The sequence below is a fragment of the Ochotona princeps genome, chromosome 22, assembly GCF_030435755.1.
Source record: "Ochotona princeps isolate mOchPri1 chromosome 22, mOchPri1.hap1, whole genome shotgun sequence".
NCBI lineage: Eukaryota > Metazoa > Chordata > Mammalia > Lagomorpha > Ochotonidae > Ochotona > Ochotona princeps.
The window spans coordinates 17,705,272-17,723,350 of record NC_080853.1 but is presented as its reverse complement, the minus strand read 5'-3'; the positions used below and the strand labels follow the sequence as shown (position 1 = coordinate 17,723,350).

At 45.5% G+C, this 18,079-nt stretch overlaps 1 protein-coding gene across 2 annotated transcripts in view; it reads right to left on the bottom strand.

Annotated features, from left to right (window-relative positions):
• Positions 1-18,079, bottom strand: part of PIGU (phosphatidylinositol glycan anchor biosynthesis class U) — an 81,855-nt gene that overhangs the window by 17,534 nt on the left and 46,242 nt on the right. For both annotated transcript variants that reach the window (XR_009247427.1, XM_004585741.4), the window contains exons 8-10: positions 4,597-4,751; positions 2,216-2,359; positions 414-538 (exon numbers count right to left, since the gene is read on the bottom strand). Coding sequence is in view for 1 of the 2 variants with exons in the window: in XM_004585741.4 (XP_004585798.2) it covers positions 414-538; positions 2,216-2,359; positions 4,597-4,751 (424 nt within the window). In the remaining variant the exon portion in view is untranslated. The remainder of the gene's footprint in view (positions 1-413; positions 539-2,215; positions 2,360-4,596; positions 4,752-18,079) is intronic.

Sequence of the window (18,079 nt, the reverse complement as noted above, 5' to 3'; positions counted from 1 at the left end):
AGTTCCTGGCTCCTGGCTTTGGATCAGTGTAGCACTGGCCGTTGCGGCCACTTGGGGGGGGGTGAATCATCGGATAGAAGATCTTTCTCTCTGTCTCTCCTCCTCTCTGTACATCTGCCTTCCCAATAAAATACATAAATCTTTAATTAAAAAAAAAAGAGAAAACTGGCTAATGGATAAAACATTGAGTCACAGTGGGCAGCTGCAAGGTAAGTGTTCAGTACACAGCACTTATTTTTTATCATCATCACTGGTCCTGGTACCCATGCCTCAGCTCCCACCCTAGTGCTGCCGGCCGGCAGACCCCCTCCCCACCCCCAGGACATATCCTCATGGTCTACTTTCTCTGGCTTTTCTGGTCGGGGCCAGGCTGATCCAACCATGTTCCCAGGGAGGAGAGCAGGGGTACTCACATCTGTAGAGATGGTTCCACACAGGGAAGAAGGCCATATAGAGCGCCACATCCCCCACAGTTGGGTAGGACTTAAAGATGGCAATGACGGCAATCTGGATGAACATGAAGAAGATGGGGTGCTCCCTTGGATGGGGAAGGGGAGACAGACAGAAGTCAGGAACCAGGCCCACTCCAGACATTTCTGATCCCCTACCCCTTCATGAACCAAACATACACCCCACAGGACCAGGCAGGGTCTGGCTCTGCCATCCACAAGGCATGCCTAGGCCAGCTCAGATGCAGTGAGAAGGGCCAAGCCCCACAAACTCCAGAGAAATAGCCCCCAGAGATATTTCCCATTTATAAACCACCCTCCACCCTCCCAAACCCCATCCAATTCTGGTCCCAGGAACCAGGGAGGAAGAAAACAAATGAAGTCAGCCTTCTTTATTGTTGGGCTTAAGTGACTGCTCATCAGGGTAATCACCAGCCTCCCTCGCCCAGGGCCCCTACGACAACTGGGCCCAGGACAGGAAGGGCCTCATGCCAAGGCTCTTCCTACTGATCATATGATCAGTGACATCTGCTCACCCCGATACCCAGAGAGAGCTGCACAGAGATGTCCACCGTAAAGAACGGGAACAACTACTGTTCCCTTCCATCAGTGACAGTCTAAACAGTGTCACACACCAGTAATGAGTGACAGCTGAAATTCCACTCATGCCGAGGTCCGCGCGTGGCCCTCTTCTGCAGCCCCTCCCGTGAGCTTCACAATGCCTCCCTTCCCTCCCCGGCAGGCGCTGTATCACTGCACTCCTCATGCTGAGGCCCTGAGGTGACTGGGCTGGTAAGCAGGGCCTTGGCCTTGGGGCCCAGCTACAATCAACACTGCTCTGAGTAACATGCCTCAGAGTTCTCCTGGGAGCTGGGCTTCCCAGCCCCATCTCAGCACTCCTCTGAGAGCGGCCAAGTGCTAAAGGGAAGTGGACAGGAAGAGGCCAGGACCATGTCCTCCTCAGCATCACCCACATACATGCCATGGCCTGAGTCTGCACAGCACTTGGATTCCCAGCTCATAAAGGTTTTCCAGAGCCAAGCTTCTCTGAAGCTACAACAGCAGAACCACTTCTGGATGTCTACAAGTGCTGGCCTCAGGAGCATGGTGGGGTGCAGGGGAATGAGTGGAGGTTCAAAACTGAATTCCAACTCCCCTGCTTAATGGTTGGCTGGCTCTGGGAGCTGCTTCTACCTCTCTAAGGTCATGGCTTGCATGTGATTGTTTTTCACAGAGCCTAGTGCTGCTGGGGTGGGGGCAGGCGCAATCGGTGTTAGATGGCTTGTTGAAGACAGGAGATCCATAAAGAATCCCCTTTTGAGGGAAATCAGCAGATTAACCGGAGCTCCTGAATCCCCTGAGTGAACTGTCATCGGGCTGTTGACAGAGGAAATCCAAACATGCACTTTTTACCCTCAACGCCCCCCTCCCAAAAGATGGAGATGGTGGCAATCTGGACAACCATAAAGATGACAGGATACTTTCTGGGGGAGGGGAGAGGGGAGTCAAAGATCAGAACAATCCCTACTCTTGTCTGAAACTGTAAGTGTACTCCAGCCCTTCAAAGTTAGGCCAGGAATAAATCCTAGGGTTGCAGCCTGGCCTGCCCTTGACTCCCCACTGCTGGCTCCGGCCACAGGCACCCAAGCAGCTGAGAGGAGGTGCTCTCCAGAAAACAGCTGAAAACCTAAGAACAGGTACTCCCCATGTGAGGGGCAGCTGTGAAGTCAAGGGGGCTGGGGGTCTATGCCGGTCCCGTCACTTACTTTAGCTTGATGGCTAAGGGAATGGTGTAGAAGAAAACGTTGATCTGAAACACACATACAAAGAAGAGGCTGAAGTGCTCAAACATCTCTGCAAAGAAGTACCAGAAAAGGCCAATGTTTGGAGTGAGATCTGGAACGGACAGTCTGGAATGAAGAAAACCAAAAGGGAGAGAAAAAAGAAGGCAAAGTTATCAAGGGTCCGCTTTGACGGAGCATCTCCTGAAGACTGACCACTGCTGGGCAGCCAAGGACACCAGGCCGGGAGGGCTCTCCAGGTTCCCTGGACAAAGGGAATGCACACACACGTGGGGTAGGGGATGACAATCCATATTAAATAAACAGCAGCTAAGCCAAACAAAATTCAAATGAAGCAGGAATTCACCTGAGAAACAGAGACCAGCCCTTCTCTATTGCCCAGCACAGTTTAAAAGGAGGAGACAGAACTTAGTGCTGTAACAAAGAAAGAACAGATTTTGTTTGTTTTAAAGCAAGATTTATTAGAAAAGCTGAGAAAGGAGGCTCCAATCCTAGTGAGGGGGCTTTGAGATAGAAAAGACCCTTACTCCCTGCCACAGTGGCAGGAAAAGAAACAATAGATTTTAAGCCAACACTTTTTTAGCAATTCAAAGACTGCCCAAAACAAGTTCAAAGATCCTGTCCCGCCTCCTCACAGTGGGGGCCAGAAGACTGAGTGCCAGCCACTGCAGTGAGATTTCTGGGACTTTGGGACACACTGGCAAGGTTCTGAAGAGGAAACATAGGGCCTCCAGAACTCTAGCAAAAAGTTGAAGCTTCACTGGAAGACTTTGGCTAAATAAAAGATTGCTGAAGTTCTGATTATTTTAAAACATTACATCCTAATTTTATTAAAAAAAAAAAAAAAGTGAAATTTTCGGACCAGTGCTGTGGTGCAGTAGGCTAAGCCTCAGCCTGTGGCCCTGGCATCCCATAGGACCACCGATTTGTGTCTTGGCTGCTCCACATCCAATCCAGCTCCCTGTTTATGGCCTGGGAAAGCAGTAGGGGGCGGTCCAAGTCCTTGGGGTCCTATACCCCCCTTGGAAACCTGGAAGAAGCTTTGGTTCCTGGCTTCAGATGGGCTCAGCTCCAGCCACTGCAGTCATTTGGGGAGTGAACCAGCAGATAAAGACCTCTCTGTCTTTCCCTTTCTGTAACTGCCTTTAAAATAAATAAATGAAAAATAGCTTTAAAAAAACGGAGTTTAAATTGGTCTCAACTCAGAATTCAAAAGGGTACCGAAGGGGGCATGGAGAGGAAGGGACATACAATGGCTCAGTCAGATTTCCCTGGCTGAGGCTTCTACTCTGGGTCAGCATTGGTCTCCTGCTGTTACTATATTTCCTTTTCTGTGAAATGAGATAAAGAACAGAATGCGAGACCCAGCAGAAAGCCAGGAAAAGCTTTGAGCAGGCAATACAAGCTCCCAACCAGGCAAAGCATAAAGATCTACAAGGAACCTCCTGCTAGGTTCAGCCAGAACCGAACCCAAGTCAGCAGCAGGGAGTCCCTGATGGCAGTTCTGCCATTCTACCGGCCACCCGCCGGGCTGTGAGCTCAAGCATAGGGCAGTCACCAGTTCTTCAGGCCTTATGCAGAGCTGGCACTTAGAAGTGTTTGTGGAATTCATGAACACACACTCAGGTAAGTTTGGAGCATTGCAAATACATTTGGCTGCTCTCTTAAGGACAATCACATCGCAGCAGGCAGTTAAAACTGCCAGGGAGGGTTTGGTACAATAGCCGGGTGCTTAAGTCCTTGCCATGCATGTGCCAGGATCCCATATGGGCTCCTGTTTGGGTCCTGGCTGTTTCACTTCCCACCCAGCTCCCTGTTTGTGGCCTGGGAAAGCAGCAGAGGACAGGCCAAAGCCTTGGGACCCTGCACCGCATGGGAGACCCAGATGAACTTCCTGGCTTCGGATGGGATTGGCTCAGCTCCAGGCACTGCGACCACTTGGGGAATGAGTCAGCAGATGAAAGATCTTTCTCTGTCTCACCTTCTCTCTGTAAATCTGTAAATTGTCAGGGACCTCCTTGAAGTACAGGAATATGTCCTCCCTCCCCAATTTGGACATGAACCCAGTCAGAGGTTGGTAGTTGGCTTTTTAATCCCACTGATCTAAGCTGTACTCCCTGGACCAGCATGATCATCTGACAACTTCAAAAATAAAATTCTTCGGCCCCTACCCTTGACCTACTTCACCAGAGCCTCGGGCCAGGTACACAGATCGGCCTTCTAACAAGCCCTGCGGCTGCTGCTGAGGCACTGTTCCTTCTCCCTGGTGACCAAGCCTCTGATTCCAGCTGGGACTACGAAAACCCCATGAGTGCCCGTGGTTTCCTAGCGAGGTCATAACTTACATGAAGCCATAGACCGCGGGGATGAAATCCCAGGAGCTGAGAAGGAAGAAGGAGAGGCAAACGATTACCACCAGGCTTCCCACATACATCACGGTGTATTCCCACAGGAAGATCCAGAAGGCCTTGCTCCTCACTTTCACAGGAATGTACTGCCGCTAGGAGAGAAGGCAGAACGGCACACTGAGCGATGCCAGAGCCAGAGAGGGCGTCACCACTGCAAAGAGTCTTCCTGCACAATCATGTCATGATGCATGGGCTACTTGCCACGGCCTTTCATGGAATAAAAAGGATATAAATGTTCACAAAACCTGCATCCTGACCGCAGACCTAGTGACACCATTTTTATACACACACTACATGCTGCACAAGAGAAAAAAATTCGTTGCATCAATGTTTAGAATATCAGAAAAGTCCTCAATAGAGGGACAAATACATTGCGGTATAATAACGTAATTATACACTGTTTAGCTGGCTATATGAATAAACTGCATATCAGATATCAGCATGGCTGGGCCTAAAATACACAGGGTTATACGGAAAAGTTTCTGAGCAATCCATAATAATAATAGTAACATTTATATAACATTGAGATCACAGTCAAGAATCGCTATGTATCTTTTATGGATAAATACATATCAATGTATCTATAGCTATCTGCGCATGATTAATTATGACAAACACACATTTGAAACAATACGGCAAAAATCTTAAATATTTGCTGCTTCTTGGTGATAGTCATATAACTATTATACTGCTTTTGTATGATTTTCCATCCTTAATTTTTCTCCTAGAAAAAGAAAATAAGATGCTAGAGGAAGAGAAATAATTTTAGAATTTGTTCTAAGAAAAACGGGAGAATTCAAAAATATGGTAAGAAAAATGGAGCAGCTAGGACTGAAACCAACATTCCTAAGAGGTGCAGGCCTAACACGTGCTGACTTCACATGCAGCACCACAAGGTGAACCCCAAACTCGTAAGATTTATATAAACAAAACATAGAATAATGTGCCAACAAGTGATGACATTCATCTCAAGTGTTTCTGGGACATCTATAAAAATACCACACAGGGCTGGCACCATGGCACACTGACTGGGTCTCCACCTGTGGCACTGGCATTCCACATGAACGCAGGTTGACGCCCCAGCTGTTGCATTTCCCAATCCAGCTCCCTGTCTGTGGCCTGGGGAAGCAGCATAGGATGGCCCAAAGCCTTGGGCCTCCACACCCACATGGCAGACCTAGAAGAAGTTCCTGGCAATGGCTGGAGTTGAGCAGATCCAAAACCAGAAGCTAGGAGCTTCTTCTGGGTCTCCCACACGGATGCAGAGTCCCAAGGCTTTGGGCCATCCTCTGCTGCTTTCCCAGACCACAAGCAGGGAGCTGGATGGGAAGTGGAGCTGCAGGGATTAGAACTGGCGCCCACATGGGATCCCAGTACACGCAAGGAAAGGACTTTAGCTGCTAGGCCACTGTGCCAGGCCTGTAAAATAAATCTTAAAAATCAACAGCAAACACTGCACATGTAAATGAGGGCATAAAAGCAATTTCAATGAACTTCCTAATACATATATCATATGGATCCCTTTATCTCACAGCAATGTAACTAATATGTCACTAATAAAAAGATAACCTAAACAAAAACATATGAAGGCATTTTTAACTTCCCATACTGATCATTTATTTGTGGTGAAATCACTTAAAAACTAGTTTTAGTAACTGTTAAGCATACAATACACTGCTGTTAGTGATAATCACTGCAGAACATAACAAATAATTTAATTGAACTACATAACAAATAATTTAGACATTTTTTCTAAATAACTCAGACATCAAACAGGAAAGAAAAAACTTAGAAATGAAGTAATAAAAATATATTAATTTTTGATCCAAGTATGGTAGCCTAGTGGCTAAAGTCCTTGCCTTGCATGCACTGGATCTTATATGGGTGCCAATTTTTGTTCCAGCTGTTCCACTTCCCTTCCAGCTCCCTGCTTGTGGCCTGGGGAAGCAGTAGAGGATGGCCTAAAGCCTTGGGACCCTGTAACTGTGCGGGAGACCCAGAAGAAGCTCCTGGCTCCTGGCTTTGGATCGGTACAGCTCTAGGAGTACCAATGCAAAGAAAAATCTGGAAGATTTTTTTTTTCTCTCTCTCCTCTCTGTAAATCTGACTTTCCAACAAAAAATAATAAATCTTTTTTTAAAAAATTTCTTTTTGTATAATACAGATAGGACAGGTATTCTAAGAAAAAAGTGCAGATTTAGAAATTTAAGAGAATAGAGGCTTCAAATATTCACCCTAAGATACTACAACAGAATACACCGTCAAAAAGGAAGAAAACAATAAAAGTAAAAGCAAAATTTGTTGAAACAGAAAATAGTTATAAGGGACCAACAAAATGAAAAACTAGTTCTTAGGAATGATTACTGTGTTTAAGAGACAAGAATAACTACCAGGAGGAAAATAAAAATTACTTCAACTGGTTTATTAAGAAATAAAGTAAAAGCATTCTGTAAAAAAAAAATGACTCAACTAAAAATGCCAGTGTCATAGGAAAAACTAAGCTGGAGATGAAAGAAAACGGTAACGAGGCATGGCGCATGTCCTTCGGCTCGACCCCGATTCCCACGCTCGCCCCCTCGTCATGTAAAGACCACAGATGCAGCAATGTGGATTTGCATCGTATACATCATAATTCTATCGAGGTTAAACATTTTAGGTTTGATGACAGAATTGTAATTACATGGAAAATGATCTAGACAGAGAAAGAGGAAGAGACACAAAGAGAAATCTTCCATTCACTAATTACCCTGAAACGGCCAGGATAGGGCCAAGCTAAAGCCAGGTGCGTGGGATTCCATCTGAGCCTCCCACGCGGTGGCATGAACCCAGGCACTTGGGTCACCTTCCACTGCTTTTCCAGGCACATTACCATGGAAATGAGTTCAAAGCACAGCCGCTGGGACACAAGCCAGCACCACACGGGATGCCAGCATTGCAGGTAGCCTATGCCACCATGCAAGCCACAGGAATGCCCTAAATCTTAAAAGTTACCTGCTGAATTAGCATTGATGTGTTTTGTCTGTGACTTCCCTGCAAATGGCTTGAGAATAAAAACAAAAGCAAAGAAAAAAACCTGTACATCTACCTAGGTGACTTAGATATAGGCAACACAACAAATGATGAGAACTTCTTAAACAAAGCAGCATACCAGCTCAACTTTTCAAAAAGTATGAAATAAAAAATTAGGGGAAAAAACCTCAAGAAAATTTAAGAACAGAGATATTGAATGGTCCTATAACTATTACAGAAATTAATAATGAGAAAACTTCCCAAAAGAGCAAACTCCTCTTACAGGCAAGTTTTACTAACATCAAGAACATATGATTTTAATCTTACATTAATTCTTCAAAAAAAAAATCTATTTTTGGGCCCGGCGCGATAGCCTAGTGGTTAAAGTCCTTGCCTTGCACGCTACGGGATCCCATACGGGTGCCAGTTCTAATCCCGGCAGCACCGCTTCCCATCCAGCTCCCTGCTTGTGGCCTGGGAAAGCAGTTGAGGACGGCCCAAAGCCTTGGGACCCTGCACCCACATGGGAGACCTGGAAGAGCTCCAGGCTCCTGGCTTCGGATCGGCTCAGCTCCAGCCATTGGGGCCATTTGGGGAGCGAACCATCAGATTGAAGATCTTTCTGTCTCTCCTCCTCTCTGTATATCTGCCTTTCCAATAAAAATAAATCAATCTTTAATTAAAAAGAAATGATCTATTTTTAAAAATTTACTTTAAGGGCAGAGTCAGAGAGAGGGAGGGAGGGAAAGGCAGGAGGGGGAGGAGAGGGACAGAGAGGGCAAGAAATGGATCTTGGGCTACTCCACAAACAGCGACAACAGCCAGGGCGGGGCGAGGCTGAAGCCAGGAGCTTCTTCTGGGTCCCCAAGCACATAGCAGGAGCACAAGCACTGTGATTAAGAGACAAGAATAACCACCATTAGGAAAATAAAAATTACATCAATGTGTATAAAGATATAAGCAAGGCACATAAGCCAGAGATGGCCTGGAAATGGAGCAGCCAATTCTTGACCTGCACCCATATGGGATGCTGGCATAGCAGGTGATGGCTTAACCTACTCTGCCACATTGCTAGCTCTTTATAGTATAAGCTTGACACCAAGAATGAACAGAAATGCAAAAAAGTGTTAAATAAAATTTATTTAATATGATTTAGTAACACATGAAAGAGGTCACGATGAAGTTGGGTTATGACCAGGTTTAGATTATTCCAGGAATCAAAGTTAGTTGAAAATAAGAAAAAGTCTCAATATAAAGAACATACCATACATAAAAAAGACATGCAATAACCCTTCATGATGAAAATGACTAAGAGGCAGTGTTGAGGCACAGCTGGTTACGCCACTGTCTGCAACCTGGACATTCCATTACAGCCGCAGTTCAAGGGCCTGGCTGTTCTAGCTCCAGCCCAGCTTCCTGCGGATGCACCTGGCAAGGCAGCAGAAGACAGCCCAAGTACTTGGGTCCCTGCCACTCATGTGCAAGATCCAGATGGAGGTCCAGGCAGCTGACTTCACTTCGGCTCACACCCAGCCGTTTGGGGAAGAAACTAGAAAATGGAAAAAATGGAAGCTACTTCGCCCTCCTTTCCCTCTCTGACCCATTCTCTTTCTTGTTTCCTAAGTCTGCCTTTCAAATCAATATTAGAGAGAGAGACCTCAACAAAAAAATTCAACAAAGTGGCATGGTGTGAAGTTAACACGCAAACATGCACAAATCAGAAGACACAGGGTACAAAAAGCCATGACTAATACAATAAGGAAGATTTAAAATTAAATTTAGTAAGTGCAAAGTGGAAGAAAAATTTTAATACACTGCCAAGAAACAAATAGACTAGAGCAAATGGAACATCCATCGTTGTTCAGAATTTTTTTTTATGGTTCAATGTTATAAAGATGGCTGTTCTTCCTAAGTTAATTTTTAAATTCAATGCAATAATGTGAACACGATAAAATCTCCAACATGGAGCCAGCGTGATGGCTCAGCTGACTAATCCTCTGCTTTCAAGCGCCAGCATCACATATGGGCAACCAGTTTGTGTCCCAGCTGCTGCCCCTTCCATCCAGCTCCCTGCTTGTGGTCTGGGAAAGCCGTAGAGGACCACCAAAGCCTTGGCTCCTGCTCCAAGTGGGAGACCAGGAAGAAGCTCCTGCCTGCTGACTCTGGATGGGCACAGCTCTGGCCATTGCAGACATTCAGGGAGTGAATTAGCAGATGAAGATCTTTGTCTCTCCTCTCTGTCTCTCTCTAATTCTGTCTTTCCAGTAAAAATATATCAATCTTCAGGAAGAAAAGCTTCAACAAGTCATTTCCTAGAGTTATACAAGATTTTAGCATTCTTAGAATAAAGAAAAAAAAGGAAAAAAGATTTTAGCATTGTTGGGGCAAAACTAATATGCAATAATAGCTCAGAAAACACTAAGGAAAATTTACAAATGGAAGATTAGTCCTAATAGACATTAAAAGACATTACAAAACCTCTATAATTAAAACAGTACAATAGACAAGTAGAACAAATTGAAAATTTCTAACATTAAATCTCTACTTATGCACACATATATACATCCATACATATGCATATGTGTATACAAATATGAACTTAAAGGAACTTATTTAAATGAATGGCAGAATAACAGAGAAAAATCTTCCATCTGCTGATTCATTCCCCAGATGGCTTCCTCTGCCATGGCTGAATTAGGCCAAAGCCAGGAGTCAGGAACTCTGTATGGATCCTTCCATGCCAGGGGCCCAGACACCTGCACCGTCCTCTGCTTCCTCCCCAGAGCACCAGCAAGGAACCGGATTGGAAGCAGAACGGCCAGCACTCCAATATGTGATGTGGGAGTGGCAAGTCACCCCCTGTGCCACACTGCCAGTCCCAAGAAGGACTTTTGAATCAATGGTGCTGGTGCAACCAGACCTTGTTTGGAAAAGATACAATTAGACCTATTATCTCATACCATTCATAAGAATAAATTCCAAACAGATTAGGGATTTAAATATTTATTTTTTAAAATGGAACCAAGGGCAGGCATTGCAGTACAGCAGGCTGAGTTGCCACCTGAGACGCCCACACCCCATGTACGAGTGCCTGGATTCAAGTCCCTACCTCAGCTCCCACTTCAGCTGGCTCCTGGTTTTGGCCTAACCCAGCCTCAGAAGTTGCAAACATTTGAAAAGTAAACCAGCAAAAGCGTATCTCCCTCTCTATTGATATGCCTTTCAAATAAACTTTTTTTTTGGGGGGGGGCAGCACAGGGGCATCACCAAGCTTGCCTTTCCTGAGGAACACAGGAGGATCCCTCTTCTTCCTCTTACCCACGTCAGGACCTCCTGAGTCCCACTTATGCCTGTTTTTCTGGTCACTGCGGCTCTGGACAAGGCACACAGGGAGCACAGGAGTCCTGGGGCTGTGACAGCCATCAACGCAGTGGAAACCAGGCCCCACAGTGCTCCCAAGGCTATAGTGGCGTAGGGTGTTTGATGGGGGGGGGGGGGGGAAGCAAAACAAAACAAACAAACAAAAAAACCAGGGCAGCAACCCTGTTTTTGCCTCACATGAAAGAAGAATTTTCATGTGGACAATTCCAGTTTTCAAAGTAGGATTTATTTAGGAAGAAAAGAGAAAAAGGGCTCCTGCCATGGTAGCAGGAGGGGCTCCATGTGTCCAGAGGGGAAAAAACAACCAACCAGATCTCCTGCCATAGTGGCAGGAGGAAGGAAGAAAAAAAAAAACCCCTCAAATACGGCCTGGTGCAGTGGTCTAGTGGCTGAAGTCCTTATCTTGAACGCGCCAGGATCCCATAAGGGCGCCAGTTTGGATCCCAGCAGCTCCACTTCCCATCCAGCTCCCTGCTTGTGGCCTGGGAAAGGAGCTGAGGATGGCCCAAAGCCTTGGGACTCTGCACCCGCATGGGAGACCTGGAGGAAGTTCCGGGCTCCTGGCTTTGGATTGGCGCAGCACAGGCCGTCGCGGTCACTTTGGGAGTGAATCATCAGACAGAAGGTCTTCCTCTCTGTCTCTCCTCCTCTCTGTATATCTGACTTTGTAATAAACTAAAAAAATAAATGTTTATAAAAGAAGCCCCTCAAGTTAATATTTTTTAAAGAATAAAATAAAGCCAAACCATATGGTACAAGAAAAAAAAATTGATGAATTCATACTTAAACTTGATGTAGGTAAAAGCTCAAAACCCAGATGCAACAGGCAAGACTGATGAGATTTGACTGCAAATACACCAAAAAATTTCAGAAACACTGTATGCAAATGAGAACACACGTACCACGAATATCCACAGTGCGTTAACCCCAGTACCAGGGATTAATGCTGCAGATACACGACAGTTACGCTGAAGGCCTGGGTTGGACAGCCAGCTCCATATGCTGACCAGACCTTCCTGCTAACAGTACCCTGGGAAGCACTGCCAACTTTTTGAAACTAATAAAACTTTAAAACCACAGTAATTTTATTTTATTTAATACTCCATGTATCCTCAAAAATAAACAATTAAGATCCAACTAGAATGCAGGGAGAATCCAAACTGAACACAAACGCTAACAAGTGAACCTTATTATATTACAAGCTAGTAATGTAATTGTACTGAAGGGCCACATGGGAGAAGAGGCGAGCTAATGTAAGAATCTATGAGAAACAGTAACTTGGAATACAACAAGTCAAAAACAAAGAACTATATATAAATGTTATAATCAAACCAGTAAGTATATTTCCCTCTTAAAATATTTATTTGAAGGGTAGAGAAGCAAGCAGAAAGGGCCAGTGAGACACAAGCATTCTAGACTCAGTTCCTAAGAACTGGATGACTCCCCAGATGCCAGCAACAGCCCCAGGCCATGAGCAGTACAAACCCAGACCCCCTGAGTGACCACCACTGCTTCTCTGGTGTCTGCCATCAGCAGGAAGCTGCAGTCAGGAGCAGAGGCTGGGTACTGTGTTTCAAGGTGGAAAGGGAAGTTTGGGCTGCTAAGCAAAGTTCCTACTCCAATAAACATATTTCTGGCAGGGATATGTCTCACAGAGATTCTAAAGCACTTTTATGTATACAAAAAAGGAACAAATAAGCAATTCGGTGCAGATAATGAAATGTTTCTTTCTTGCTGTTAGAGAAAGAATAAACAAAAAGGAAAAACTGAAGAGAATACTGTGTTGGTATGTTAGAACTAGGAGTGTCATTTTAAACAGGAATAGAGACAAGCACAGTTGTGGGGAGAGGAGTTTGGCATACAAGTTAAAATGCCAGCTGTGTTGCTGGCATTCACACATCACTCTGCCTGGGTCTGAAGCGCACCTCTGCTCTTGATTCCAGCCTCATGCCTGTGAGAACCTGGGGAGGCAGCAGGCAATGGCCCAAGAACTGGTGTTTCTCCCACCCACACGGGAGACCCAGACCGAGTCCCAGGCTCCCGGCTTGGCCGGGCCCAGGAGAGCAGTGAAAGAATACATGAGGAGCTCCTGTGCACTGCTGCACAAGCCAGCGGACTGTGCATGTATGCACAGACGAGCACGCATGCATCCCGCCACAGCCCTGCCTGCTCAGCCGGCCTCAGCGGCAAACCACAGCCAAGCACAACCAACACCCAGATCTCGGCAACCACGGGGCACTTTCCTAGGAGAGACATCGGGGTCCTTGGAGAAGCAGTTGATTTCAGAGCCGGAACAGGAAATACACAAGATAAGGAAAGAACATCTTGTGTCAGAAAGGAAATGTTCAAAAATAGCTCTGGGCATGTCACAACCCGGGGCAGCATCGTGAAGGAGATCCGAATGGTTGAAGCTGTCAAAAGTTCAGTAGGAAGGCAGTCATAATGTTAAACACAGATTTTTGAGGTGACATTCACGTAACATACACTGAATCATATTAAAGTTTGTAATTCAAGGACATTTTGTACACTCGGCATTTAACACCACCATCTTTCCTCTTGTTCCAAAATTTTTCCAGTGCCAAGAACGTCAAAACCCCCTAAATTCCTCCCCCTCTACTTCCCTGGCAACTTCTCATTTGGTTTCTGTGTTTACAGATCTGCCTGTCCCAGATACATAAAGAGTCACACAGGGCCTGGGGCAATAGCCTATTGGCTACAGTTCTCGCCTTGGAACACACCGGGATCCCATATGGAAGCCAGTTTGCATCCCGGAGGCTCCACTTCCCATCCAGCTCCCTGCTTGTGGCCTGGGAAAGCAGCTGAGGACGGCCCAAAGCCTTGGGACCCTGCACCTGCATGGGAGACCAGAAGAGGCTCCAGGCTCCTGGCTTCATATCAACTCAGCTCTGGCTGTTGCAGCTGCTTGGGGAACGAGCCAGTGGATCGAAGATCTTTCTCTGTCTCTCCTTCTCTCTGTATATAGGCCTTTCCAATAAAAATAAATAAAAATCTTAAAAAGTCTCACAGTATTACATTTGTATGAAGCTGTAGAAGAAAAATATTTATGAGACCATACTAACAAAAATAAATAATCAGGTAAATAAATAAAATTGGAGGAAGGGAACTACAGCTGTTTTCTCACATCAGAGTCCAATGAGTTGATGAAACAGAGGGCAGAGTTGCCAATGCTGTGGCACACTGAGCTAAACTACCAGCTGCAACAGCAACCCATGTGGGCACTGGTTCAAGACCTGGCTGTTCCACTTCCAATCCAGCTCCCTGTTAACGTTCCTGGGAAGTAGTGGAAGATGGCTCGAGTGACTGAGCTCCTGTGCCCACACGGAGACCCTCTGCTTCTGTCTATCAAGCCCCAGCCGTTGTAGCCATTTGGGGAATGAATCAGCCGACGGAGGATCTCTGTCTCATCTCCCTCTGTCTTTCCAATGAAAACTGAATATAATATATATAAGATTTATTTATTTAATTTTGGGCCCGGTGTAATAGCCTAGTGGCTAAAGTCCTCGCCTTGCATGCGCAGGATCCCATAAGGGAGCCAGTTCATATCACAGCAGCACTGCTTCCCACCCAATTTCCTCCTTGTGGCCTGGAAAAGCAGTCAAGGATGGCCCAAAGTCTTGGGACCCTACACCTGCATGGGAGACCCAGAGGAAGCTCCTGGATCCTGGCTTTGGAGTGGCTCAGCTCCGGCTGCTGCAACCGCTCGGAGAGTGAATCAGTGGACGGAAAATCTTCCTGTCTCTCCTCCTCCCTGTATTCTGACTTACCAATAAAAATAAGCAAGTCCTTAACAAACAGCACCGGTAGTAAGAAATATCTTCATAGGCCCCTTGAAACAGTCCACTGAAGACAATATTCTCATTTATGCCAAAATCAGCAACTTAGTCTAACAATGAGAAGACACACGTGGCCAGCACTGCAGTGCTACAGCTTAAGCTGGCGTCCATACGGGAACTGATGTGAGTCCCAGGTGCTCCACTTCCAGTCCAGCCCCTGCTAATGGACCTGGGAAGGCAGCCCAAGTTCATGGTTGCCCACCACTCAAGTGGGAGACCTGGATGGAGCTCTAGGCTCCTGGGTTCAACCGGGCTCAGCCCTGGCCATTGAGGCCATTTGGTGAGTGAACCCGTAGAGGAAAGATCTCTCTCTCTGTCTCTCCCTCTATTACTTCTTCAAATAAATAAGATCTAAAAAGAGAGAAAACATAATAATCTGATATATATATGACAAAAATAACCTCAAAAAATTGTGAATGACAACACTGAAGAACCAGCTCTGATTAGAGGACACTAAGAAAATTAACTAAATGCACAGCCTCTACGGTGGCTCCAAAGATTAACACTACCTGCAGGAGCCAGCAGCCCGAATGGGACCGGCTTGTGTCCCAGCTGCTGCACTTCCTAGTCAACCTCCTCCTTGTGGCCTAGGAAGGCAGCAAGGGATTGCCCAAGTCCTGGGGATCTGGTACCCAAGTGGGAGACCTGGAGGCTCCTGGCTTTGGATTGCCATTGAGGCTATTTGAGGAGTAAATTAACAGATAGAAGCTCTTTCCCTCTGTCTCTCTTCTCTGTAAACCTGACTTTCCAGTAAAAATAAACACATAAAACATAAGAAAAAAACAAACAGAATCTTACAAGATAACCGCAACACACCCATCAGAGCAACTAACAGTAACAAGACTGGCACCAACAAATGTTGATAAACAAGAGCTGCAAATGGACTGTCATATTTTCTGGTGAGGGTGTTAAATGGTATTAACACTTTGGAAAAAATTTCTAGCAGTTGCTGGAAAAACTTGACATATGCGTGCCCTGCAGGAAAGCATTAAGTCCACAAAAACACACTTGTTCCAAATATTCATAGTAGCTCCATTCATAATAGACACAAACTGGAAACTGGCCAAGTTTTCATCAATAGAACAGATAAAATGTAGTATATCCACACATCACAACTATCAAAAAAATCAAAAGGAATGCATGTAATGGCATGAGTGAATCTCAAAAACAAGCTGATTGAAAGAAGGCTTCCAGGGAAGGTTCAGTTCTATTCTACGTACATGTTATTGAGTAGGCAAAACTAATACACTCTTGAAAGAAATATTCAAAACAGTTGTCCTTGAGAAGATAGTGTTGAAGTTGAGGAAGAAGGGGTTTGAGGGAACTTTTGGTATCATTTAAAATTAAAAACAAAAAATTTAGGGGCTGGTATGGTAATCTGCCTGCAATGCCAGAATACCACGATGGGCACCCATTCTAGTCCTGGCTGTTCTACTTCGGACCCAGCTCCTTGCTTAGGGCCTGGGAAGGCAGTGGAGGACGGCCCCATCCCTTGGGCCCCTGCACTCAGGTGGGAGACCCAGAAGAGGCTCCTGGCTCCGGACTGGTTCAACCCCAGTCATTGCAGCCATGTGGGGAATGAACCAGCAGACAGAAGGTTCATCTCTGTGTCTCCTTCTCTCTACAAATCTCTTTCAAATAAAAATAAATCTTTAAAATCTTTACTGCATTTTTTTAAAGATTTATTTTATTTTTATTGGAAACTCAGATATACAGAGAGGAGGAGAGACAGAGAGGAAGATCTTCTGTCCAATGGTTCACTCCTCAAGCGGCAACAATGGCTGGAGCTGAGCCAATCCAAAGCCAGGATCTCTTCCGGGTCTCTCACATGGGTGCAGGGTCCCAAGGCTTTGGGCCATCCTTGACTGCTTTCCCAGGCCACTAGCAGAGAGCTGGATGGGAAGTGGAGCTGCCGGGATTAGGGGATTAGAACAAGCACCCATATGGGATCCTGGTGCGTTCAAGGCGAGGACTTCAACTGCTACGCTATCACACTGGGCCCTGTATTTTAACTTTGAGAAACTGCGTGTGTGTGTGTGTGTGTGTGTGTGTGTGTGTACATGTGCGTTCACATGAGGGAGGCAGAGGGAGGGGAGAGGGGAGGGAGGCAGAGGGAGGGAGAGAGGGAGGGGAGGGAGGGGAGAAAAGAGAAGAGGAGAGAAGAGAAGAGAATGAGACTCTGCTGATTCATCCCTTAAATCCCCACAAAAGTCTGGGTTAGGCAAGGCTGAAGCCAATAGGTCAGAACCCAGTTTGGGTCACTTGGATGCAGGGGACTAATTACTTCAACCATTGCACTTGCTGCCCCCAAGGGTGGGTATTAGCAGGAAGCTGGATTTGTAAGTGGCATTGGACTATAACCCAGACTTCCCCAAAAAGGGATGTGAATGCCCTAAGCGATGCCAACTGCCTTCTCCTTGCTGGATCTTGACAGGGGGGTGGGTTATACATGCATTTGTCAAGACTCAGAGACTATAGACTTAATACTTGTACATTTACTAGTAAAGCTTTCCTCAGGCAAAAATAATTATAAACCAATAACAAACTACTAATTTACCTTTAAATGCTTCAAAAGGGACTGGTGTTCTGATATAGCACATTAAACTGCTGTCTTCAATGCCAGCATCCCCTGTGGGAGCTGGTTTGCGTCCTGCCTAGTCCACTTTCAATCCAGCTTCCTGCTAATAGCATGGGAAAGCAGCAGCAGAAAGCCCAAATATTGGGCCCCTGCAACCAAGTGGGAGACCATGAAGAAGCTCCTGGCTCTGGATTGGCCACTGTTGCCATTTGGGGAGTGAACCAGTGGATAGAAGTTCTTTCAAATAAACAAACTTTTTTTTTTTAATTTAACAAAAATAAAATTAAACTGATACATAGCAAGTATGGTAAAAAGTATTAGTAACAGAATGTAGGTGTAGGTAAATAAATGGTTCATGTTTGCTCTGTAAAGTTTTTCATTATATAACACTGGAAAATGTAATATATAATATTTTGTTTAGCAACCCAAATGCATGTGACAAGACTCTTAAGGAAACCATGTTAACCAAATTATATAGAACGGAAATCCAGTGGCAACTCCTGCCGTGTGGCCTTCCTATTATAGCACTAGATGAGCACCACGGAATTTGGACACTTTTTAAAGATTAACTCACAGGTCACTGGAGCTGGGACTGAAA